The sequence below is a fragment of the Lethenteron reissneri genome, chromosome 60, assembly GCF_015708825.2.
Source record: "Lethenteron reissneri isolate LAM-NWPU_2019-01 chromosome 60, ASM1570882v1, whole genome shotgun sequence".
NCBI classification, from domain to species: domain Eukaryota; kingdom Metazoa; phylum Chordata; class Hyperoartia; order Petromyzontiformes; family Petromyzontidae; genus Lethenteron; species Lethenteron reissneri.
In genome coordinates this window covers 6,532,053-6,558,337 of record NC_083838.1, presented here as the reverse complement: position 1 = coordinate 6,558,337, position 26,285 = coordinate 6,532,053, and the positions used below count along the sequence as shown (strand labels likewise).

At 51.7% G+C, this 26,285-nt stretch overlaps 1 protein-coding gene across 1 annotated transcript; it reads left to right on the top strand.

The window, feature by feature from the left end:
- Positions 1 to 3,464: 3,464 nt before the first annotated feature.
- On the top strand, positions 3,465 to 26,285 carry LOC133357899 (exocyst complex component 3-like). The gene is made up of 15 exons (XM_061576071.1): positions 3,465 to 3,662; positions 4,284 to 4,503; positions 5,361 to 5,607; positions 7,725 to 7,839; positions 8,300 to 8,491; positions 9,792 to 9,919; positions 11,072 to 11,189; positions 13,801 to 13,926; positions 15,390 to 15,490; positions 17,641 to 17,751; positions 19,173 to 19,344; positions 21,615 to 21,737; positions 22,698 to 22,853; positions 23,353 to 23,477; positions 24,310 to 26,285. The coding sequence occupies exons 1-15, from the start codon at positions 3,519 to 3,521 to the stop codon at positions 24,479 to 24,481; spliced, it is 2,250 nt and encodes a 749-aa protein (XP_061432055.1). The 5' UTR covers positions 3,465 to 3,518; the 3' UTR covers positions 24,482 to 26,285.

Sequence of the window (26,285 nt, the reverse complement as noted above, 5' to 3'; positions counted from 1 at the left end):
TCATCATCACGGTGGCTAGGAGATGTTAACTACCTCGCCTGGTGTACAGGAGGTCGTGGGTTCGATCCACGACACTGACCACTGCTGTATATTTGGAGTTTGCGTGTCTCTCTCCACGTGGTGGTCGCGTGGATGTATTCTCAGGGACCTCCCGTTTGTTTCCTCCACATTTAGAATCAACATCACGCGTTTAGAATATTTGGCTGCTGTAAATTTCCTCCGTGATGAAAAGCACCTAGTTTAGAGTATTTTTGGCAGCTGTGTATTTCTCGGTGATGAAAAGCTACCTTGTTTAGAATATTTGGCTGCTATACATTTCTACAAGATTATGATTATAAGCCCACGATTCGTGGAAAATATCTAATTGCGATTTTTCTGACAGATATTGTGATTTGATTTGCGATTCAAGCTTAATTATATATTCACTGTGTAATCGATTTAAACATGTGATAGAGCATTACCACATGATACCATCAAAATATGAACTTGCTCTATATATTCTAATGCAAGGATGATAACTTAAAATATATTCATTATAAAAAAAAAATTGAAATAGAACAAGCAAACAGAACAATTGTTAAGTTAAATACATTAAGTTATAAAAATAATAGAAAATCAAACAATTCCAATAAGAAATATGACTTTTCAAATCGCAAAAATCGCCAGCTTTTTCGATTTGCTAATCGCATTGTTTCAAATTTCGATTTGAAATCGATTAATCGATCAGCCCTACTATATAGGCAAGCTCGGTGGGGCCATGCAACCTGGATAAAATGAAAACATGAACATGTAGTGTTTAAAGTGTCTCAACGTGGTTTCAATTCGTGAGTTCTCAACCCCGGCGAGATACGCCACCTCTGCTGGTTCTGTCCACCCGGGGTCGGGCCCACCTTTTCCCCGCGGGCGCTCAGGAAAGAGCGCAGGGTACGTGGAACGTGTAGGCCCGCGTGGGTTAACGATCGCGGTTACAATTTTAAGTTAGGCAGTCAGTATATTTTTGGTTCTTTCGGTAAAGTCACGTAGAAGGGAAATAATAAAAGAAGTATTTGTATTATTTACCTTCGGTAAAGTCACGTAGAAATAATAAAAATAATTATTTTATATATCGATTTTAAATCGATTAATCGTTCAGCCCTACTATATAGGCAGCTCGGTGGGGTCGTGAAACCTGGTTAAAATGAAAACATGAACATGTAGTTGTTTAAAGTGTCTCAACGTGGCATCTCAATTCGTGAGTTTCTCAACCCCGGCGAGATACGCCGCCTCTGCTGGTTCTGTCACCCGGGGTCGGGGCCACTTTTCCCCGCGGGCGCTCAGGAAAGAGCGCAGGGTACGTGGAACGTGTAGGCCGCGTTGGTTTAAAGATCGCGGTTACAATTTTAAGTTAGGCAGGCCAGTATATTCTTGGTTCTTTCGGTAAAGTCACGTAGAAGGGAAATAATAAAAGAAGTATTTTTATTATTTACCTTCGGTAAAGTCACGTAGAAATAATAAAAATAATTATTTTATAAAAAATAATTATTTTATATATCGATTTGAAATCGATTAATCGTTCAGCTCTACTATATAGGCAGCTCGGTGGGGCCATACAACCTGGATAAAATGAAAACATGAACATGTAGCAGTTTAAAGTGTCTCAATGTGGCATCTCAATTCGTGAGTTTCTCAACCCCGGCGAGATACGCCGCCTCTGCTGGTTCTGTCACCCGGGGGTCGGGGCCACTTTTCCCCGCGGGCGCTCAGGAAAGAGCGCAGGGTACGTGGAACGTGTAGGCCGCGGTGGGTTAACGATCGCGGTTACAATTTTAAGTTAGGCGATCAGTATATTCTTGGTTCTTTCGGTAAAGTCACGTAGAAGGGAAATAATAAAATAAAAGTAATTTTTCTTTACATTATTTCCCTTCTACGTGATTTTACCGAAAGAACCAAGAATATGAATCCCTGTAGTCACGAAAGCTTTAAATCGAATTGTAGGCGGTCAGTGTTTGTTTTTCTAAAGCGTTAAAGTGTTACGTTACGACTGCTGCGTTGATGCTCAAGTGTGGTTCTAACTTGTTGCATGATATTTTTTTTGGGGTAATTTTTGCAGAGTTGAAGATATCAGTGTGAATTGCGGGCTACGCACTTTTGTGAGCACATGGTGTATCTGCTAAACATAATATTACACATTTTAATGTTAAATGGAACACATTATGAAAGGCATTCAACAGTACATGTCATCTTTACTTTATCGTATGTCAACAGTGGTTGTGCCAAGGTTGGATCGACTGCGGCCAAAGTAACGTGGAATTTCCACCACTGTGCTTAAGGGCTGCAAACGGGATATGAATTTCATTTTCAGTTTTAATAACGCGTAGGCTTTTGTTTCATTTTTTATGTCATTTTCGTTTGCACAGAAATCCACTTTGATGTTTTAACCATAAACATTGAAGTTAAGTCCTTTTGGTCTTAAGTGGATCACTTGACACGGCTGACCGGGGGAATCATCATTATTTGTTGACACTTTTGACCATTGCTTAAGACTATAAATGCAATACAGTACTGCAAGGTGATGTCACTTCATGTTTTGCATAATCGGCTAAACAATGACCGTTATTGTTTACCCACCTAGAATAAGGTGGATGATACAGCCCGAGAATTAGCTTTAACACATTCCTGCGGAGGGAGCTGGTAGGAAACGTCGGGTTGCTCGGTCAATGGCCAGGGTCAACGGCGGCGTGGTGTATTCCGCAATATGCCCGATGTGAGGACGGGCACAAGCCGGCGTGAGTAGGTTAAACGTTTGAGTTTTATAAGGGCACCACGGGGTGACCAGCCCCTCCCCACCTCAGACCCTCCCAGCCCCTCCCCACCCAGCCCCCTCTCCACCCTCCCCTCCCCACCCAGCCCCTCCCTCCCCACCAGCCCCCTCCCTGCACGACGGCCGGACACAATAATCCCCTGTGGGCTGTGTAACCAGGAGGTTCCTACCAGTATAATGTAACAGTTGAACTTGCTGACGTGTTCTTTCGGTCACATGGGCAGCACGTCACTGACCCTCAACGAGTGAGGAGCAGCTCGTAATTTTAAAACAGCGTGCTGTGCGAAATAAAATAGAAATTTCGATTTAAAGCTTTCGTGACTGCAGGGATTCATCTTCTTGGTTCTTTCGGTAAAGTCACGTAGAAGGGAAGTAATAAAATAATTTAAAAAAATATTTTATTATGTTTTATTTTTATAATTATTTATTACTTCCCTTCTACGTGACTTTACCGAAAGAACCAAGAAGATGAATCCCTGCAATCACGAAAGCTTTAAATCGAAATTTCTATTTTATTTTAATAAAAATAAATATTTTATTATGTTTTATTTTTATTATTTTATTACTTCCCTTCTACGTGACTTTACCGAAAGAACTAAGAAGATCAAATAGAACGTTACGCGCGAAAGTGAGCTGGCCAACGTCTTGGTCGGCATCGTCGACTGTGGTCCGTTCCGTTGCGTTTTCAGCGACGGTAGGCGGGATCGGCAAAGCGGAGATGGAGAGGACGGATCGCGAGGCGATGGAGACGGCGGTGCAGCGCGTCGCCAGCATGCTGCAGCGGCCCGACCAGCTGGACAAGGCGGAGCAGTACCGGCGGAGAGAGGCACGCAAGAAGGCGTCCGTGGAGGCCCGCCTCAAGGTGCGGGCGCTGTACATGCAGGGAGGGGTAGAACCTTTTCCTTTCCGAGGCCCGAATCTTGATCATCATCATGAGCCGTGATCGAGCCACCCTTGGGTTACGTGAAGAACGAATCGAAAGTACGTCTTAAAAGGGCCGACTAGGACTTTCAACATCCCGGATCGTTTTTTCCATTGCACAACAGGCCCATGCGATTGACGTCACGCGCGATTAACGATGAGTCAGTGTCCAAACATTGTGCTGACGTCACATTCGATTAATGTGTTGAGATAATAAATAATAATTATGATTTACATTTGTAAGGCGCGTTTCATCCGTAGATCCCAATTCGCCGTGATGCATGTAGATGACGCATTGGCGTGTTCTCGTAGTGTAGTGACTGACGTCACATGCAATCGGCATGTCATTAGCCCCCACCCCTGCCTGGCCCTGCTTGGCCCTGAGCTCGATTCCATTGTCTTGTGAGGCCTGCATATCCCCGTTTGGTTCTGGCTTAACACAGCAAAAAGCCAACAGAAAAACCACCTATACCGTGATGGCCTCCGCTGATCCGGCTTGGATGGATGTGCCGACGGGAAATGGGTAATAGTGTTCGGCGTCCGCTATACCCGCCCGGCGCAGGCGGCGATCCAGTCGCAGCTGGATGGTGTGCGCACGGGGCTGTCGCAGCTGCACACGGCGCTGAGCGACTCGTGCGAGGTGCGCGGGTCGCTTGCCGACGTCGGCCGCGACTGGCAGAGCAGCATCGCCGCCATCGAGGGCCTGCGCGACGTCAAGGACGCCGTGGTGCAGCACAGCCAGCTGGCGGCCGCGGTCGAGAACCTTAAGAACATCTTCTCGGGTGAGTGGCGGTAGCGGCGGTAGCAGCAGGTGCGTCGGGGACCCCTCCCCCTCGCTCCCCCATCGTTTTGTTGTGGCAAGCAGGGTTCTGAGAAAGGTTTTTCTACAATCGTTATTTCTATTTAAAGCTTTCGTGACTGCAGGGATTCATCTTCTTGGTTCTTTCGTGACTTTACCGAAAAAACCAAGAAGTGACTTTACCGAAAGAACTTAAGAAGATGAATCGTTATTTCTGTTCTGCAGTATGCAGAAAAGGGCCATATCTTTAGGATAGAAATTCAAATAGGCTCATTCAACAGCTATTACTAGGGATAGCAATGATATTAAATATTAGGATTAGGGATGGTAGAGAAAGAAATCTTGAGAAAGCCTCAGGTACAAATTGAATACCCTATAATATTTGTTGTAAGTGCAATTCATATTATTTACATAGCCATATTGAACATGTTGTAAATAAACTGTTAAATCCAATCTGGATATGTTACATTTAAAAGTTTTATAATATTCTTAAAAAATATTCTTTGTACTTAAAATGTCTTGATGGGTTTATTTAAAAATACAGGTTAATGAGTTAACCCGAGCGCCCTGCGTGCAATTCCCACTCACAGTGGCGGATGTCTGAACCAGCTCAGGGCCTCCCCTAGGTCGACTCAGCCTGGTGCGGTGTGTGAACATTGGGGAGGCAAAGGCGGCCGGGCGTAGCGCTGACCGCCCACCCCGTCGTGCGCTGTCGCCGGCTTTCATCGCAGCTTGTTAGCAGCGCTTGCACCCGACGGTCTGTCGACGGCTCATACGAGGAGGAGATCTTTGCGGCTTTTGTTGACGCGCGCACGTTGTAACCCCCCGTGCCCGTCTCAGTGCCAGAGATTGTGCGCAACACGCACTCGCTGATCGAGCAGGGCCAGCTGCTGGAGGCACACACGGCGCTGATGGAGCTGGAGAGCTCGCGCGACGAACTCCTCTACGAGCAGTACCGCATGGACCCGCGCAACACGGCCGACATGAGCCTCATCAAGGCCTACTTCTCCGCCACCAGCGAGCTGTCGCACGCCCTTGCCAAGCAGCTTTGGCTCGTGCTGGAGAGGGCGCTGTCCACCGTACGCAGGTACAGCCTCTTACTCGTCATTGCTGGCATTTCCCCCCTCCCCCCCAATCTTTTCTGATGATGATAATTGTTTTTTTACCCTTTTATCTGGCAACAAAACTGACACCTTTTTTACAAGGAGTCATGTTTACATTGACCACAATACCTGCAGTCGGAATGCAAACAAAAAACATAACTCTGATAATGTATGCACTGTCCTTGAAGTTGATTGGTCCACACCCGAGACAGCTTTCCTTAGAGCTTAGTCTCACATGGTGTTGGCGTCATCTGGTCCAACACCATGTGAGACTAGGCTCTAAGGAAAGCTGTCTCGGGTGTGGACCAATCAACTTCAAGGACAGTGCATACATTCTCAGAGTTGTGTTTTTTGTTTGTATTATGACTGCAGGTATTGTGGTCTATTCAAACATGACTCCTTGTAAAAAATGTGTCAGTTTTGTTGCCAGATAAAAGGGTAAAAAAACAATTATCATATTTTTTACTGGCAAATGAGGTTCCAATGGTGTTTTCTGATGATTATTATTTTCTCCGATAAGCACGGTTGGCTACGTACGGTGCGAAATAAGTTCAGCATACACACATACATACGTAAAGCTTGTTCATCCAGAAAAGCCTCGGTGAGTCTCAAGACAACTTTTTTTTCTGGAGGGTCCTGCCAAGTTTTTGGTGTTGGGGTTGAGGTTCTAGATTTGAAGCTTTCGTGACTGCAAGGAATCATACTCTTAGTTCTTTCGGTAAAGTCACGTAGGTAAAAAATGAAATTAATATTAATAAAAATAAAACAATTAAATCACGACGTTTCGAAGGCAACACAAGTCTCCGTCATCAGGTGGGACCGTCACAGCCAGATTTGCTGCATCAAGTGAGGCAAGGGCTTGCATCTTGAATCCCTCCCTCACTTGATGCAGCAAATCTGGCTGTGACGGTCCCACCTGATGACGGAGACTTGTGTTGCCTCCGAAACGTCGTGATTTTATTGTTTTATTTTTATTAATATTTCATTTTTTTACCTACGTGACTTTACCGAAAGAACTAAGAGTATGGGGTTGAGGTTCATTCGTATAATCCCAATTGAGTCATTGGGACGCTCTTGCAGCTACTTGTATCCGCCACTGTTTGGTTCTGACTCTTAGAGCAGCGGTCCCCAACCTTTTTGGCACCAGGGACTGGTTTCGTGGAAGACAATTTTTTCAAGGACCGGTGGGGAGGGGGGGTGTTCATCATTGGGTCTTTCCCCCTTTTCAAAGCAGCTCTCCGGCGACGTTTGTTTTTTACTCATTCTGGCTAGGGGTTAGAGCTTGTGGGCTTAACAAAACTGTGTGGCTGAGACAAGTGCGCAGTGCGGAACAGAGGCACGGACGGAAGTGGTGAATAATAAAACAATGGGGGCGGGTTCCGCGTGCGGACTCACCGCTCTCACCTCTTGCTGCTGTGTGGCCCGGGGGTTGGGGATCCCTGTCTGAGAGCGCCTCTGCAGGGTATTTATTATTTCGATTTAAAGCTTTCGTGACTGCAGGGATTCATCTTCTTGGTTCTTTCGGTAAAGTCACGTAGAAGGGAAATAATAAAATAATAAAAATAAAACATAAATAATCAGGTGACAGACCTGGTCTTGTGACAGACCTGGTCTTCACCTGAGGACGGCTGCTTGCGTTGTTATTTTAGCATGTTTTATTTTTATTATTTTATAATTTCCCTTCTATGTGACTTTACCGAAAGAACCAAGAAGATGGTATTTATTATATCAATTTATATAGCGCCTTAATCAGGGTGCTTTACGCAGAATTAACAACGGTACAACCTGTGTGAATGTAATGGTGGAGATGGCGTGAATGAAACGGACGAGAGGAAGCAATGGGCAAATCTGTAATGCGTGAATTCGATGAAAGCAAATGACAGTAAATGGTGATGAATGAATTGAATGAATGGGGATTGAGTGATAGCCATGTCATGAGACTGTGAAGAGAGAACAGTAACGGTGGTGGTGGTGGTGGTTATGAGGGGGAGATTAAGAGCTAGGGAACAATTAGTGAACTTTAGGTGAGGAGCTACGAGAACGACTCCACTTATCGCGGCTTCTGTACCCTCTCGCTCTGTAACCGACACTCGGCGAGCAGAGACCCCTCCTTGCTGGTGTCGGTGCTGCGCATCATCGAGCGCGAAGAGAAGCTGGATCAGCGCGCCCTCGACAGGGAGAAGCAGTCCAGCTTCCTGCCTCCGGGGCGGCCCAAGGTAATGGAGCGTGTTTAGCGGTTGACTCGGCGTTATTTCGCGGGAAGATTATCCGGATTGCGGATTCAACCGTGCCCTTTTATTGACACGCTCGCTGGTTCTGCCGTTAGCTGCTGCTCACTCTTCAAGGTTTCTTCATGATCTAGCTGGACGGATAAGTTAAGTTGCTTAATCGGCTAAATAAAAAAAAATTGTAGTTATTCAACATCCTGCCTCCCAAAGGCAGGAAACCCATTACAAGCCACGCCCACTGTGATTTGGCTAATTATGTTGATGATGTCACCGAGCCCCATGCAGCGCCACACTTGTTTAATCGCAAATTAAAAATGTTTGAGGAGACGCGTGTGCACAAACACACACACACGTGCACGTTGGAAAGCGTTACAGAATCCTGACCTCTCTCCCTCGTTGCACACGCACACACAAACATGTCGTCGTCATCGCCATCCAATCTCGCCAGGCGTGGAGGAAGAAGTGCATGGACGTGATGGAGAGCACGGCGCGCACGCGCATCGAGGCCAACCAGCCGGACGAGCGCGGCTCTGACCGCATGTGGCTGGTGCGCCACCTGGAGATCTCGCGGCAGTACGTGCTGGAGGACCTGACCGTGGCACGCCACATGCTCGCCTGCTGCTTTCCGCCCAGCTACGAGGTGCCGCCCGCGCCCACCTTTGACCCCGCGCGCACGCACGCACGCACGCACGCCCCAGCCCGGGTTGAAACAACGATTTGGGTTTCGTGTTGATTTTGTTGAACCGGCTGAGAACTCGGGGAGGAACGCCCCAGGATGGCTGATCATTGGAACATTTGGCTGGCCTTTTCGATTTAAAGCTTTCGTGCCTGCAGGGATTCATCTTCTTGGTTCTTTCGGTAAAGTCACGTAGAAGGGAAATAATAAAATAATAAAAATGAAACATAATAAAATAATTCTATTTAAAGCTTTCGTGACTGCAGGGATTCATCTTCTTGGTTCTTTCGGTAAAGTCACGTAGAAGGGAAATAATAAAATAATAAAAATAAAACGTAATAAAATAATTCTCACGACGTTTCGGCCACAACGCAAGCAGCCATCCTCAGGTGAAGAACCAGGTCTGTCGGAAAGACAGCGTCTTTATTATTTCCCTTCTACGTGACTTTACCGAAAGAACCAAGAAGATTTGGCTGGCCATCGAACAAACACGGCCACCGCATTACGCGCTTCGAGATGCGCTTCTGCAGGCCATCTGGAATGCTCTTCCTTCTGATATTAGGAAGCCACTGGAGCTATGAACTTTTACATCATCTAGATTGAAAACTCATTGTTTTAGAACTGCTTTTTGTGTGTAGCTTGTTGTCTTTCCCCCACACCACCGATTAACAAGGTTGGCTACGTACGGTGCGAAAAACGTTCAACCTACATACATGCCCAATCGTCGCGCGTCTACCCCGACCGAATAACCACCCCTTGACACAGCGCAGTGTTTGTGCGGTTCGTTTGTTTGGGTGGCAGCGGTAACACTCGTGCCTTCACGGCAAGAAGTGACCTGGGTTCGATTCCCGACGCGGGAACTCCCTCCTCTGTGTGTAGTTTGTGTGTTCTACTCTCCCCCGTTCTGCATGGCTTTCCTCCAGGTGCTCCAGCTTCCTCCCAACGCTACAAAGAAAACAAAAAATGACCTTGTAGCTGTTGTGCGCGTACGTATGTTGAACTTTCGCACCCTACATAGCCAGCCGTGCAAATCAGAGGTACGGGTGGATGAACAACAAACTAAACGCAACACATGGCAACATCGCCCGCCACCTTGCAAACTTGGCAGGGCCCGCCTGCAAGAGAGTGTTGAGACTCGGCGAGGCTTTCCTGGGTATACAAGCGAAGATAATGATCAATGGAGGCACCCTTGCCTTTGTGGCTTAACTGCAAACTCTGGCTTACTCGAGGATTAACCGTGACGTGAATTGTGTGACGCTGGCAGGTGTTCAACTTGTACCTGAGGCTGTACCACAGCGCGCTGTCCACACACCTACAAGAGATGGTGTCGGACGAGCTGGAGGGGAACGAAATCGTGTCTCTCCTCACCTGGGTGCTCAACACCTATCCCAGGTGACGCACAACAACCACCATTCGCCACTCGGTGGCGGTGACGTCACCACGGCGCTCGTGCCAGGCTAAGTGCGCTTGAGCGCCACGTGAAAAATGTAGAACCACGTGAAAGATGTGGAACGGAAACATAGGTTGATGTTGAGCACGGATACGCACACACACCTACACTGGACGCAAGGGTAAACAACGACAAAGGTCCGCTATATAATAGCCTGTTGGGGCAGGTGCTGTTAGCGAGCACCTGTGAAGTCTTGCACCGTACATCGCGACGGATGGGTGGCCAGAATCACGCCCGCCCGCCTGTGTCCCCAGTGCTGTTGGTTACACGCCGCACCAGGAACTCACTTGAGGCTGATTCGACTTTGTAGAGGACCCAGGACCATTTTAAATATTCGCTGCTGTTATTGGCCGTGAGTGGGAATCGAACTGATGTCACCAGTTTCGTAGCGCAGCACGCTAACCGCTGGGAGAGATGGCGACGGTTTGGGGGAGACGCCTTCACCCGGTAGTGGTGGCTAGTCAGGGCTGACGATGACGATGATGGTGGTAGTTATTGACGATGAATAACATGTCCATGTAGAGGAGCAGTGGCGCGGTGGTTAACGCACCGCGTTAAGCACGCATCTAAAATAATCGATTATCACACGCACAATGCAATGCATGCATCCTGAGCATAGAAATCGATTTAAATTTATGAATGGATGCATCGTTACAATCCCCCCACCCCCGGTAAGATGCCGGGTGGGAATGTTGAGCAGTGCAAGCCATACCAACACCTGTGTGTGTGCATCCACTTATGTGTGTGTGCGTGTGCGTGTGCCCGTGGAGAGCGGTAGTGTAGTGGTTAGCGTGCTGCGCTATGAACCTGGCGACCCGGGTTCGATTCCCGCTCACGGCTAACACCAGTGACGATTATCTGAACCGGTCCTGGGCCTCCCCTAGGTCGACTCAGCCTTAAATGAGTACCTGGTGCGGTGTGTGAACATCGCCACTGGGGAGACAAAGGCGGTCGGGCGTGGTGCTGGCCACCCACCCCCTCGTGTACCGTTCCGGCCTTCATAGGTGCTCGCTAACAGCACTTGCCCCTACAGTCTGTTAAGGCTATACGGGGGGATCTTTGTCTTGTGCCCGTGTCATCACTGTGACCGACAGTGAGGAGCTCATGGCTCACCCTGACCTGGCTGAGGACGTGGACTTGAAGGCCCTCGGTCCCTTGCTCTCCAACGACATAATCAACCAGCTGCTGAGCAAGTACATCACCACCATGAAGGTGTGAACTTTTGACTCTCGCCTTGGTGGGGGTGAACCTCACGTTGAGGCGGCCGGTTCGCCCCGGAGGTCGGAGCGCTGAGTTGGCGCCGCCGCTGAGATCCGGGGTTCGAATCAAGTTCAAGTTCATTTATTAGGTATAGCCCTGTGAGCCATTCGGCTCTTGAATCCCGGCAGCTGTCTGTGATTAAACGGGTAGGTTCATTGATAATTTTTTTTTATTACCCTTTTATCAGGCAACAAAACGGACACCTTTTTTTACAAGGAGTCATGTTTGCATTGAGCACAATACCTGCAGTCGGAATGCAAACAAAAAACACAACTCTGAAAATGTATGCACTGTCCTTGAAGTTGATTGGTTCACACCCGAGACAGCTTTTCTTAGAGCCTAGTCTCACATGGTGTTGGACCAGATGACGCCAAAAGGCGCAACAAGGTGTCGATTTTGTTGCCAGATAAAAGGGTAAAAAAACAATGATCATATTTTGCTACTGGCAAAGGAGGTTCCAATGAGGTAGGTTCATTGTCACACTGTTTGTCTGTATTCCCATACCTATGCCTGCCGCCTTCACCATCCTGCAGTGACCGGCGTGGTGAAGTATGGTGAAATACCCCACCATGACCCACCCGGCATGGGGAGGCGCTCATCCAGCAGTGGATTGACAGAGGCCTCTGCATAGGCGTATATACATTTTCATCGCCAGCTTAGCTCCGGCTGAGCTGGAATGATGTCCGAAGTTCCGCTATACATGCCTGGAGATTTTTAAATTCATATCTGGATGGCTTCATGAACAAATCTCTGAAGGTAGCCGGTAGGTTTGCAGAGTACCTCCGTCTTGGAAAAATCAATTTCACGTGAGCTCACAGCGTTAAAGCAATGATCGGCAACGGCAGAGGTATTGGTCCTACCGTGTTTCAGATCCGCCTTGTGTTCACGGACGCGGTCGTTTCGTTTCCTCCCGGCTACCTTCAGAGATTTGTTCATGAAGCCATCCAGATGTATAAACACAGACACAACTTCAACCGAGAGGATGGGAACAAACTGAGCAATCATTGGAAGGATGTTATTAACCAGGTAAAGTCTTAACTGACTGTGATGTTTCCATCCAACCTGCATATGTCAGCTGTTATTTCGACTCTCTGTCTCTCTCTCTATGCCTCTCTCTTAGATCTCTCATGCTCACATGTCCGTTGCAATGCAAATTGAAACACGGCAAAATTGAGTCTTCCGCCGTTGCCGATCATTGCTACAACGCTGTGGGCTCTCATGATATTGTTTTTTTCCGAGACCAAGGTGCCCTGCAAACCCTCTGGCTACCATCAAAGGTTTGTACACAAAGCCATCCAGATATACAAACACAGACATAATTTCAACCGTGATGATGGGTACAAACTGAGTAATCATTGGAAAGATGTTATTAACCATGCAAAAAATATTTAACTACACATTTTTGGACCATCTTATTTGACAGGTAGTATTCTACTTCACCAAGTGTTAACATCCCCAGCGTTTAACAGTACTCTCCTTTTTAAATCCTTTATATTAAGTTCACTTGCTTGCTTGCTTGCGCGCTTACGACCGTGCAAATCTTTCGGTCGTTTTTTAACCCACTTCCCGTGATCCAATCGAGCTGACATTTTGCACACAGACTCGTTGTGCGTGACAATTTATTTTCGTGAAAATTTTTTTCCTAAATTTTCCACTTTTTAGGAAAAAAAAAATTTCAGATTTAATTTAAAACACCAAAGTGATAAAAATTAAACTCTTACTCAAGAAAAACAGAAATGAATAATAAAATAAAACCGATGCCACGCATATAAAGGATTTATAGTGAAAAACTTTGTTTTACGGGTTAATTTTTTTTGTATTTGGGTTGTCACCAACACTGGGTAAAACAACATGTGCATTGTCGTTCTCTTCTAGCATGTGCACCCTTAGCATGTGCACCCTTAGCATGTGCACCTTTAGCATGTGTACCTTTAGCATGTGCACCCTTAGCATGTGCACCCTTAGCATGTGCACCCTTAGCATGTGCACCCTTAGCATGTGCACCCTTAGCATGTGCACCCTTAGCATGTGCACCTGTTGTTCTTTTTTAGCCCCGCCCCCCCCCCAATACGTTCCATTCATTGGCTACCACACTCAGATAAGCTCCTCCCCCCCTCCTGCCCCCCGCTCAACTTGTATTTAAGAACTTGTATCTTGGAATTTTTTGCCTCACTTGATACAGTAAATCTAGCTGTGACGGTCCCACCTGATGACGGAGACTTGTGTTGCCTCCGAAACGTCGTGATTTATTATCTTATTTCTATCATTACTTTTATTAATTTTATTTTTCACCCACGTGACTTTACCGAAAAAAAACCTAAGAGTATGAATCCTTGCAGTCACGAAAGCTTCAAATCTAGAATTTGCATTGCACTTGCGTGCTCACATGTCTTTTGGATTGCACTCTCATACTCACATGCCCTTGGGATTACACCCGTTGGGGTTGCACTCCCTCGTCGAGGAGGAGGCCGCTCTATCTACAGTTACATTCTTATCTTGTTCTGTTGCCCTCTCTGTCATCCCTCCCTCGACTCCCTCTCTCCACTTCCTCCCTGCCCTGCAGTCGAACATCGTTGGGTGGCTCAGGAAGGCATTGGAGACCGACTCGAAAGACTGGTCCAAGGAACAGGAGCCCGAGGCCGACCACGACGGGTTCTTCCAGACGACGCTGCCCTCCATCGTTTTCCAGGTGCCTCCTTTCAGCGGCGTTGGGACTACTAAGTCACGGGGCTTCTCCCGGCGAGTCGTTGGGTCGTACCGCGTTTGTCTGTGAAAAAGAGAGCTTCGTTAGCTCATCGGACTCCTCCAGTGCAAGTAAATGTTCTGATCTTGGTCGTTCGTCACGACGTCCCCATGGTTTCGCTCCACTTGCCGGGAAGCTTCCACCTGGCCCGCAGTGTAAACAAACATCGGCATCGGGGAGACGGAGACAGCCGGGCGTGGTGCTAGCCATCCAGTTCGTTCGTATGCTGTGCAGGCCTTCATGCGTGCCTCACAGTGACAGCACTTGCCCCAACAGTCGGTTAAAGTTCTACGGCGGATCGTTGTCTACGGATGGCACGCCCACCGCGAATACAGGGTGCCCTCTAAGTAACGCGGACAAGTGTCTGCGTCCGGCACGAAACAAAGTGTTTTACGCCGAGAAATGCCTGAACGATGAAAAATAATTTTGGGAAAATTTTTAAAATCGCACTCTCAAAGCTAAAAAATGTGGACAGCGTGCAAAGCAATGTTGCGTTTCCACGCTGCGCAGAAAACTACGCGCGAACTAGTCCCTGTTTGGTACTGTACTGTACTGTGCAGCTACAGCCCACAGCGCTGGATTGTGCATTTCACAATTGGCTTGTGAATTTCGTTGGTTTCACTGTTTTTTCCCTTGTGTCTGGCTTTTTATATATTTTCACGAGACCACAAGTGATAGGTTTGCTTGCTGCCATGTTTGCGGGTCACGTGACCACTTGAGTCAGAGGTTGAGCAGTTGATTAGCAATCCGTGTCTGTAGTGGTAAGCGCACTGCGCGAATTCCCGCTCCTGACCAATAACAGTGGCAAATATCTTACCCGGTTCTGGGGCTCACCTCGGTAGAACTCACCCTTACATGAGTACCTGGTACAGTATCTAAAAACATCTCCACTGGGGAGACATGCCGGCCTTCATAGGTGCCACTCGCTAACAGCACTCGCATTATCGTTCCCGTTGAAGGCGACACGGGGGGGATCTTTGCCTTTTGCATATTTTAAAAATCCTTTATATTAAGTTGACTTGCTTGCTTACTTGCGCGCTTACGACCGTGCAAATCTTTCGGTTCGTTTTTTAACCCACTTCCCGTGATCCAATCGAGCTGACATTTTGCACACAGACTCGTTGTGCGTGACAATGTATTTTCGTGAAAAAATTTTTCCAAAATTTTACACTTTTTAGGAAAATTTTTTTTATATTTAATTACCAATTGCTTAATGGTGCCAGCCATTCATCTGACCCATAGGTGGCAGCCATCTCAAGCCAGAGGACGAGAGGACTCTAGCCGCCACGCATATAAAGGATTTATAGTGAAAAACTTTATTTTACGGGTTAATTTTTTTTACTTATCTCTCTGCGAGTCGGGCTTACCGGTAATCCGGGATGATCCGCCGCCGACATTACTGTTCCCAGATGATGGAGCAGAACTTGCAGGTGGCCACGCAGATCAACGAGGACCTCAAAATCAAGGTCCTGCAGCTGTGCCTCCAGGAAATGAACACCTTCCTGCGACGGTGACTGCCCTACACAATGGAGCGCCCGGCTCTGCCCTCCCCGCGCCGTTGTTTGGTTTCCCCCCCTCCACTCCCCTCCCACCCCGTCCCCTCCTCCTGGTTACTCACAGAGAAGGGGGAGACGAGCGGGGACTCGATAGCGCAGGAGAGATCCGTCGCAGGGCGCGCACAAGGGCGCGTGTGCGTTGCGTGTGCCCTGATCATGTGACCTGATCATGTGGGGAGCGGTGGTGCAGTGGTTAGCGCGCTATGCTCCGAACCAGAACCTCGGGTTCAAGAAATAGAAAAAGGCCCTCGACAATAAGTGCCCCTTTCGGTAAAGTCACAAAGAAGGGAAAAAAAAAATAATAATAATAATCAAAATAAAACATAATAATAAAAATAAAAAATAATAAAAATAAAACAATAAAATTATCACGATAAGTGCCCCCTCGAGGCAGCGGACGTTGGAAATCCCGTGACGTCGTTTGGAATAGAGAAGAGAGCGCACGCACGCCGGCGTCACTGTCCAAACTTGCCAAGATTTGAAAATTTCCCCGCGGAAAAAATTTATCGCGATAGGTCTGACGCACGGCAACGGCAACATCGTCGTACCCTGCTGCTGAAACTCCATCAGACGGCAGGCTGCGTGGAACGTGGGCGCCCATTGCTTTCCGATAGCCCTGCTGCTACAAGAGCGATGGCTGGCGCGAAGACGTGGTGTGCTAAACTATCGTACGTTTTTGTTGATGTATCGCGAAGTATTGGCTCGCGGTGAGGCTGATCGCTGGCGGGGGTGTGGGTGTGACGTGGGTGTGACGTGGGTGTGACGTGGGTGTGGAGTGGGTGTGACGGTGTGACGTGGGTGTGACGTGGGTATGATGTGGGTGTGACGGTGTGAATGACGTGGGTGTGACGTGGGTATGATGTGGGTGTGACGTGGGTGTGTCGTGGGTGTGACGTGGGTATGATGTGGGTGTGACGGTGTGAATGACGTGGGTGTGACGTGGGTGTGACGTGGGTGTGACGGTGTGAATGACGTGGGTGTGACGTGGGTGTGTCGTGGGTATGACGTGGGTATGATGTGGGTGTGGCGTGGGTGTAACGTGGGTATGATGTGGGTGTGGCGTGGGTGTGACGTGGGTGTGACGTTGGTATGATGTGGGTGTGACGGTGTGAATGACGTGGGTGTGACGTGGGTGTGACGGTGTGAATGACGTGGGTGTGACGTGGGTGTGTCGTGGGTGTGACGTGGGTATGATGTGGGTGTGGCGTGGGTGTAACGTGGGTATGATGTGGGTGTGGCGTGGGTGTGACGTGGGTGTGGCGTGGGTGTGACGGTGTGAATGACGTGGGTGTGACGTGGGTATGATGTGGGTGTGACGTGGGTGTGTCGTGGGTGTGACGTGGGTATGATGTGGGTGTGACGGTGTGAATGACGTGGGTGTGACGTGGGTGTGACGTGGGTGTGACGGTGTGAATGACGTGGGTGTGACGTGGGTATGACGTGGGTGTGACGTGGGTATGATGTGGGTGTGGCGTGGGTGTGACGTGGGTGTGACGTGGGTGTGGCGTGGGTGTGACGGTGTGAATGACGTGGGTGTGACGTGGGTATGATGTGGGTGTGACGTGGGTGTGTCGTGGGTGTGACGTGGGTATGATGTGGGTGTGACGGTGTGAATGACGTGGGTGTGACGTGGGTATGACGTGGGTGTGACGTGGGTATGATGTGGGTGTGGCGTGGGTGTGACGTGGGTGTGACGTGGGTGTGGCGTGGGTGTGACGGTGTGAATGACGTGGGTGTGACGTGGGTGTGACGTGGGTGTACAGGGGGTTCCCCAATATACGTCGGGGTTAGGGACCGGAAAGTTGCAACTTATAGCAAAACGACGCGTAACGGAGAATTCCTTTACCCCGTTAAGCATAATGGGGAATGGTGGGAGGGGGTGGCGGGGGTAGGAAGCTTAAGAGCATGACCGTGTCCTGCGCGACGCAAGATGGGGGGGCGATTTCTCCCGTGAGAAACAATGAAAACAAAGCCGAGCTCGGGCTCGCAAGCGGCGTAACGACGCGTGCGCGGGAGAAAATTCACGTCGGGTTGCTCACGTATATCGAGGCGACGTATATCGGGGGACCTCTCCCCCCATCTCCCCTCCGTTACCCGTGTCCAGGTACCGCGATGCGATTTTGGGGTACAGAGAAGAGCACCTGAAGGACAGGAACAAGCCTCCCTTCTTCGTGCACTACATGATCGCCCTCGTCAACAACTGCCAGACGTTCAAGTGAGCTCCGCTCCCCCCCCCCCCAACCCTCACCACCACCACCGCCACCACCACCGCCGCCAAATCTTTAACTTTTAACGGATGTGTATTTTGTTCCAGACAAAAACGGCCGTGCCGAAGCGAGCCTAGCCGCTTGCACTTAACCCTCTTGGGGGATTGGAAAGGAATGCGTCTGGCCTAGGTCTGCGCGCATGCATGCACGTGTTCTACTCGATGCCAAGTTTCTAACGATCCGATTGTGCTTCCAGTTTCGACTGCCGGACACGCGCGCAGCATTAGGGCCGAGCCGTGGCCTCCGCGTACCGGCCGCTTGCGCGAAACGTCATCGTCCGATCCGTAACGAATTTTCGTCATCGTAACGCAATCGCGGAAATAACATCGGCCAACGGCGTCGCTCTCGCCGTATCCCTTGACCCCGGCTGGGTCTGGCTGCAGAGTGGACGCTCATCTTGCTATGGTTGTCATCGCCGTCATCGTCGTCGTCATCACGAACATCGTTGTAGATCGTCATCGTCGTCGTCATCAGAACGACTGAGAAGATATTTTGCGTTCAAAACGCTAGGGGTGGTGAAATGATTCACCTGTTTCCCCCCCCCTCCTCTCTCTCACCACCACTTCCAACGGGGGGGGGGGGGAGGGTGGGGGGAATGTGATCAACTGTCACTGTTCAGAGTTGCAATTCGATTCAAAAATCACTTCGGTAACATTTCAGCAATTTTGGGTAACGTGAATCCATTAAGCACAAAGTCTACGAATCAATCATCCTCCGCCCCTTGGCGGTTGTGATGCATGAATCGTGATCTCGTGAAGACGCAGTCGACAGTCGATTCTACGAAGAATACACATGACACAGTGCCCATAACTTTGTTCCTAACGCTCACCCCTAACGCTTACACCTGATGCTCACCCCTGGCGCTCACCCCTGACGCTCAACCCTGATGCTTACACCTGACGCTCACCCCTGACGCTCACCCCTGACGCTCACCCCTGACGCTCACCCCTGACGCTCACCCCTGATGCTCACCCCTGACGCGTCGCTTACCACTGACGCTCATCCCCTAATGCTCACCACTGAAACTCACCCCCTGACGCTCACCCCCTGACGCTCACCCCTGATGCTCAACCCTGACGCTCACCCCTGACGCGACGCTCACCCCTGACGCTCACCACTGACGCTCACCCCCTAATGCTCACCACTGACACTCACCCCCTGACGCTCACCCCTGGCGCCCAACACTGACGCTCACCCCTGACGCTCACCCCTGACGCTCATCCCCTAACGCTCACCCCTGACGCTCACCCCTGACGCTCACCACTGACGCTCACCACTGACGCTCACCCCTAACGCTCACCATCGCCCGTAACCCTAACGTGGCGTGTGGCGGCGTGCGTGTCCCTGTTTGCGGCGGTGACTGGGGCAGGGACTCGATCGCGAGCCTCAAGCGCAAGTACACCAAGTACGACGACGACGACGACGAAGTGTCGGGGGGAGGCTCCTCCTCCTCCTCGTCGCCCGACATGAGCCCCGAACTGGACCGCATCGCACGCGAGGGCTGCCACCTGCTGCTCAAGGAGGTCTTCCTCGACCTGGAGGTGAGGGCGACCCCAGCGACCTTCACGCGGCTTGTGAGGTCACGGAGCGTGGACGACGCGGTGGGGCGGGTGGCGGCGGCGGCGGCGGCGGCGGTGACGCCACGGCAGTTAAGAGCGCGATGACTACCAGAGGTCGCAACCGGGTACCCGATACCCGTACCCTACCCGATACACGGCTACCCGTACCCGGCCGGGTACGGGTACCCGTTTGCGACCCTGGTGCGGCCGGGTACGGGTACAGGTAGGCCGTGAGTCACTGGTGAGTAACCGTTTGTCACTCATTTCCCAACGTCTTGTCTCTTCTCACAATTCAAGTTCCTAGAATCAACCCACCCGCGCCTGCAACATGGCTTCATCTCAGAGGTCGCTATCGGGTACCCGATACCCGTACCCTACCCGATACCCGGCCGGGTACGGGTAGCCGGGTATCGGGTAGGGTACGGGTACCCGTTTGCGACCCTGGTGCGGTCGGGTATGGGTACGGGTAAGGAATCAAAACCCGTTTGCGACCTCTGGTGACGACTTTCCTGAGCTGCGCGACTGAGCGGTGTGAGGATTCTGGGTATAAATGATACGATACACGGTGGCGTGCCCTAAACTCAGTTCTTTGTGCCGCCATCTCACCGCGTGAGCGCACACCATAGCTCGCCAAACCTGCCAAACTTACCGTCGCGTTGTTCCTCGCGGGGAAATTGTTTTGGCTGAACGCATTCTGGACCAACGCGTCACCTTTCAAAGAACTCTTCTACCGCGTTCCCACGAGGAAATTCTGTCGATAGAATTCAGACAAACTGCGATAAGAGCCGGTAATCATAAATTACAGTACGGGTAGCGTCCAATCAGGCGACGGGAAAAATGTCATCTTGAATCTTTATTTAGTTCTCCAGTCCGCCCTCATTCATCGGCCCAGGGCGTACGCACTCCTCCGTTGCATTGTCCAGAGGTGTCGCCTCTCCCGACGAATATGTTGCTAATTTATTTTATTTCGCAAACATCGGCGACGCGCCGGGGGCTTGAACCCCGATGGCCGCGCGGCGAAGGCCGGGACAGACCGGATGGCGCGCTGGTCTGGCTCCGGGAAAAAAAATCCCTCCTTTTGGAAGACGCCGAGGCGAGGAGGAGGAGGAGGGCGGCTCGCTAATGTGGAAAGTAACGAATTGATCTTGATGCGTGTGCATTGTTTAGTCAAGATTAGCAGGCAACAATGGGTGCTCAAAATCATCACACGCTGCCATTGTGTGTCAGGAGGGACATGGATAGGGGTGGGCAGCCTACGCAGAGCGAGAAGCTTTGGCTTCCGTACGCGCTGCAAGATTTGGATTTGTGCGTCAATGTTGCCCGTTGTTGTGTGTGTGCGTGCGCGTGTGCGCATGTGTGTGTGCGTGCGCGTGTGTGTGTGTGTGCGTGCGTGTGTGTGTGTGCGTGCGTGTGTCCGTGTGTGTATGTGCGTGCGTGTGTGTGTGTGCGTGCGTGTGTGTGCGTGCGCGTGTGTGTGTACTCATCCCGCGTAGCGGGTAGCGCACCGCACTTAGTAACCCGGCCGCCCGAGTTTGATACCCGCTCACGGCCAACATCGCTGACGAATATCTGAGCCGGTTCTGGGCCTCCCGTAGGTCGACTCGGCCACGAATAAGTACCTGGTGCGGTGTGTAACACACATCGGCACTGGGGAGACGAAGGCGACCGGGCGTGGTGCTATCCAAACCCCACCCCCCCCGTGTGCCTTTCTGGTCTTTATGGCTGCTCGCTAACAGAACTTGCAACGAAAGTCTTTAAAAGGTTGCACGGGGCATCTTTGTCTTGATGCTCACCCCCTAAAACAGACTGCATCTTCTTCACTTATCTCCGCATCTATGTTTTACCGCCGCGAACGTGCTAATCGCACCCACGATTAGCACGTTTGGCTACGTACGGTGCAAAAGAAGTTGACAATACATACGTACGCGACAACGCTGCATTTTGCTCGCGGTCCCGCGGAAACAAACACACCCACATCGTACAACTTCGCCAGTGACGCTCATTCGCTCGCTCACCCGCTCACCCGCTCACCCGCTCACCCGCTCACCGCTCACCGCTCACCCGCTCACCGCTCACCCGCTCACTCGCTCACCCGCTCACCACTCACCCGCTCACCCGCTCACCCGCTCACCCGCTCACCGCTCACCGCTCACCCGCTCACCGCTCACCGCTCACCCGCTCACCCGCTCACCCGCTCACCGCTCACCCGCTCACCCGCTGACCCGCTCACCCGCGCCCCCACCTCGCCGCAGCCTCACCTGCAGGAGCTGCTCACCCGCAAGTGGCTCACGGACTCCAACGCGATGGACACCATCTGCGTGACGGTGGACGACTACTTCAACGACTTCTCCAAGATCAAGAGGCCGTACAACAAGGTTCGCGGCCACGGCGACGCTCTCGCGACGTCCGTCCGTCTGTATGTTCGTCAGTCCGTGCGTGCCTCCGTCCGTCCATATGTCCCACCGTCCGTGCGTCCGTCCGTGCATCCGTATGTCCGTCCGTCCGTGCGTCCGTCCGCCCATATGTCCGTCCGTCCGTGCGTGCCTCCGTCCATCCGTATGTCAGTGTGTCCGTCAGCAGAAGCCACTGGAGCTATGCACTTTTAAATGTAGATCTGACACGTTTCTTTAGAAATGTTTTGTGTTTAGTTTGTGGTCCTTCCCCCGCACCTCCAATTATCACGGTTGGCTACGTACGGTGCGAAAGAAGTTCAGTATACATGCATGTATAAAACTAATTATGAAAGCTTTGCTAAGCCTTCGTCTGTGTGGTGGTGACTGCATTTGGGGTGCTTACGTGTGTCACGTCTATAAGCATACGTCCACACATGTTGGTATGTGCATTTTGTGTGTGTATGTGTATATATGTCTGCCTGTGTATGCACACACGGTGCATGTGTTTAAGTGTGTTAGCGTGTGAGTATGTGCGTATATTAGTTCCCCGATGTCGACACAGCCTCAGATGAGTACCTCGTGTGCCGTGCCGGCCTTCATAGGTGCTACCATATGAATAAAAAGTGTGCTGTACTTGGCCCTTCCCCCCTCTCCAACCATTATATAAACGGAGTGGTAGCTCCTGCAATCTCTCATTTACTTGATACAGCTGCCGTGGCTGTGACGGTTCCACCTGAAGACGGAAGCTTGTGTTGCCTCCGAAACGTCGTGATTTTTATTTTATTTTACTTTTGTTAATTTTAATGTTTTACCTACGTGACTTTACCGAGAAAAAACCTAAGAATATTCATAGGTGCTGCTCGCTAACAGCACTTGCCCCAACAGTCTGTAAAGTCCATGCGGCGGGGGTGGGGGTGGGGTGGGTGTTTGTCTGCGCTGCAGGAGATGACGACGCAGGCCCACCTGTGGGTGGTGAGCGAGTACGTGAAGGCGCTCATGCAGAAGCGCGTCTCCTTCAAGAGCTACGAGGAGCGCAAGGAGGCGGCCGAGAGGATGAGCCGCGAGGCGACGCAGATCAAGCAGCTCTTCCTCAAACTCGTAGGTGGCCCCGAGATTACATCGGCGCGTTGACAGGAGGTCACGGGACATACCCAGGTGCCTTGGCTTGACTGACTCTGAGATGATTGGGCTGATGCGCGCACCACCTGCGCTCTCCACCGCGCCAGCCCACTGCGTTGTATCCTCCCCGGCGCTCCTTGCTGCGAGCATCACTCCTCTGCCCTCCGTTGTTGTCGGAGGTCCTCCTTCACGAACCTCCTCCACAGGCCCTGCCACCGCATAACCAAGCAGCTTCTGTTTGGCAGGAAAGAGGGGCGGGGGGGGGAGCGATGGGTTTGCAATATGGTCCGTAGTTTCGGTTGCATGGCCACTCTTGCTCCTGCCTTCCATTCATCAAGGGAGATGCGCGCATCGGCTTGCTGTTGATGATGTTGGGATGCCGGTTTATGGTTGCACCAACCAGGGTTAGCACCGGCCTTGTTGACTTGGCACCGCGTACGGACAACGGCGATGGGTTTCAGCGCGAGTTTCCCCGCAGGGCTCGGAGGAGGGCGAGAAGCCCACGGATGTCATCCCGGCGCTGGCCGAGGTCCTCAAGCTCAAGGACTCGTCCTTGGTCTGCCTGGAGGTCACGGGTCTCGCCAACAACTTTCCCGACATCCGGTGAGTCGGTTAGTCGGTCGGTCTTCCTTCCCATCACTAAGCGAGGCTCAATTATTCCTGCTTAGCTTCCAAAATCATCGGATGAGGTCGGACGCTCGCAGGGTGATTTAACGCTTGGCTAAGTCTGTGTCACCCCTGCCCAAGCAAAGAGGGGCTTTGTGCTCATGTTCGTGACGGATTTTGAGCACAGTGATGGAAATTCCACATTCTCGTGGTGGCGGGGGGTGGCAAGATAATGTAGAAGATAACCAACTTGGACTTGAGATGGTGGGCCGAGTGATCCTCGACCGGGATTTGAACTTGAAACGTTCCGACTACGAATTTGGTTTCACGTTTGGCAATTTTGTGATGATTGCTAACGACGATTTTGGATCTTGTGTTTCAGACTTTCGGGTAATTTTTACGGGTTACGTGCCACGCGCGAAATGTGGTCGCGCTAACGACAGCGACATCACCCGTCGACGCAACTTTTGTCGAGAAATCCGCGCGAGTGAATGACGTCACTTCCGGCTCGCAGATAAACATCCGACACGAAAACATTCTCAGTGGCGTCGTCCAAATCTTTAATATCTGGTCGCCCGTCTCAGATGTCTCTGGTTAATCAGAAACATCGGGAAGACACGTCCCCAATGAACACGCACAACCAATGTTTGTCAACAAACAATGGCTGTGATTTTGTCACCACCGGGGAGACAAAGGCGGCCGGGCGTGGTGCTGGCCACCCACCCCCTCGTGTGCCGTGGCGGCCTTCACAGGTGCTGCTCACTAACAGCGCTTGCCCCAACAGCCTGTTAAGCCTGTACGGGGGATCTTTGTCTTTTGTGGGTGCCAGGGAGGAGCACATCTTGGTGCTGCTGGCGCTGCGCGGCGACGCGACGCGCGAGATGAGACAGACGGTGGTGGAGACGCTGGCGCAGAGCTCCCGGCAGGTCCCCGTCGGGTACCGGCCGGTGTTCGCCGACATCGCCGTGCCCACGTCCACGCTGCCCAAGCTCGTCAAGTAGCGGCGGACGCACGGTGTCCCGTCCCTCCCCCCCCCCCCCGACCGAAACTCCCGATTCCGGCCGGTTCACGTGGAAGCGTTGTGCCGGGGTCCGTTGGTTTGCCTGGCCCCCCTCCTCACCTCACCGGCTTGTTTAGAGAACGACGAAATCGCGGAGAGAGCAAGCGGCTGTCGTTTCGCTCTCCCTCCCTCTCCCTCCCTCTCTCCGTCTCGCTCGCCCTTCGCGAGAGAGCGGCGGACGCTTGTCGAGACGTTTGGACGCCCGCAACGAAACGCCATTTAAGGCGCGAGGCCGAAGTGAGCCGGTGCCGAGCGTCTCGACCGCTCCGCCGAGAAGAAACCGGATGCCGTTGAGCTCTCGCCTCCGTTGGAAATTAAAAAGGAGAGAACGGCGACGCTTCCTCCTCCACCTCTCAAGTGCCGGCGGCAGTCGCTCCTCAGGGGGAGCGGTGGCGGTGGGGTGTGGGGGGAGGGGTCGGGGGTCGGTGGGGGTGTGTTGACCTCTTGTTAGGGTGACTTCCTGTTTACACGCACGCACGCCCCCCCCACTCCTCGAACCCCCGCGCAAGCTAAACAGGGTTAGAGCGACAGCGCCGGTGAACCGCCACAGGATAAACAATAACATCTCGGGCCTGACAGCATCCTTCAGGGACGTCTTGACGAACGTTTTCCAGCGGCATCAATCTGTCGAAGATGTCACAACCACCCTCCCCCCCCCCCCCCCCCCTCCGGTTGGGGTTTTGACTCTAGCCGAGTCCCATCGGCACGGCGTGGCCCAATAGACAAAGGCGTGTCGCTGGCTCGCCCCGACGGTAGTCGACGGCGTTCCACCGGACGCGGTCGGTCGAGGTGCGAGCGCCCACGCTTGACCCCCACCAGCACACGCCACCTGCCGATCGACCCCGCCGTGGCCGCCCGGTGGGGCAGACGGAGGCCCGGTGGGATTTGGGAATCTTGGTCACCGTTTCAACTGGCGGGAGGGGGTGGGGGGGGGGGTCAGGAGCCGGCATCGAAAACTGACGACCTCTGGATCGCGAGCGCAGGGCGCTAACCACGGCAGCTACCGCCCCCCTCTTGCCCATCTTGGCTCGTGCGCCCCGCTCTGTTTACTACAGCAATAAGGATGACGACATCGCGAGCAAACGGGTTTTGGGGGAAGCGTTTGCCGTGGCCGCGAGCGTAGTTGATGTTTCGTGCCGACGCCGAGCTGCGGAGCCCTAGGCCCCTGTGCAGAGAATCACACCGCGAGCCGCCCCCACCGCCTCGTCACGTGGGAACGAGGCAACTGCTATGGCTTGCCCCCCCACCTCCCCCCCTCCCCGTCCCCCACGTAAGTGAAACGCCGCACGTGGCCTACGACCGAACACTTGCCTTTTCCAGGCTGCCTTCGAATATCAGTCTCGTGCGCTTTTCTTGCACGGACAAAAACATTTCCTTCGCGAGGTTCCACTTTAATTCGGGGCTGAACTTCGAGCCGGGTCTCTCCGGATCGGCGAGTGGGAACGCATCTACGACGCCCGGCACACCGCATCCAGGATATACCCTCCACTCGAGTCACGTGCCTATTTGCCGCCTGCCGGCGGTGAGAGGGTTCAAGTCCCTGGGGGGTACACAGGTGATGCTTGCGGGCTGACCTCTCTGTGTTGATTGCACCGCAAGTGGCTACTCTCTTTTGTAACGAGGCTTCCTTTGGCCGTGCGTGTCTCTCTCTCTCTCTGTCGTGAAACCTTCTCGCGCTGTTGCACACGCCGCAATGCTTTTTTCACGCGGTGCTCAAGCAATAAAGTTCTCCACGCCTTAACTTG

Coding starts and splice junctions, on each gene's coding strand:
- LOC133357899 (XM_061576071.1), top strand. CDS start 3,519: ATGGAGAGGACGGATCGCGAGGCGATGGAGACGGCGGTGCAGCGCGTC. Junction 5,608..7,724: donor GCGCTGTCCACCGTACGCAG/GTACAGCCTCTT, acceptor CTCGGCGAGCAG/AGACCCCTCCTTGCTGGTGT. Junction 19,345..21,614: donor AGGTCTTCCTCGACCTGGAG/GTGAGGGCGACC, acceptor ACCTCGCCGCAG/CCTCACCTGCAGGAGCTGCT.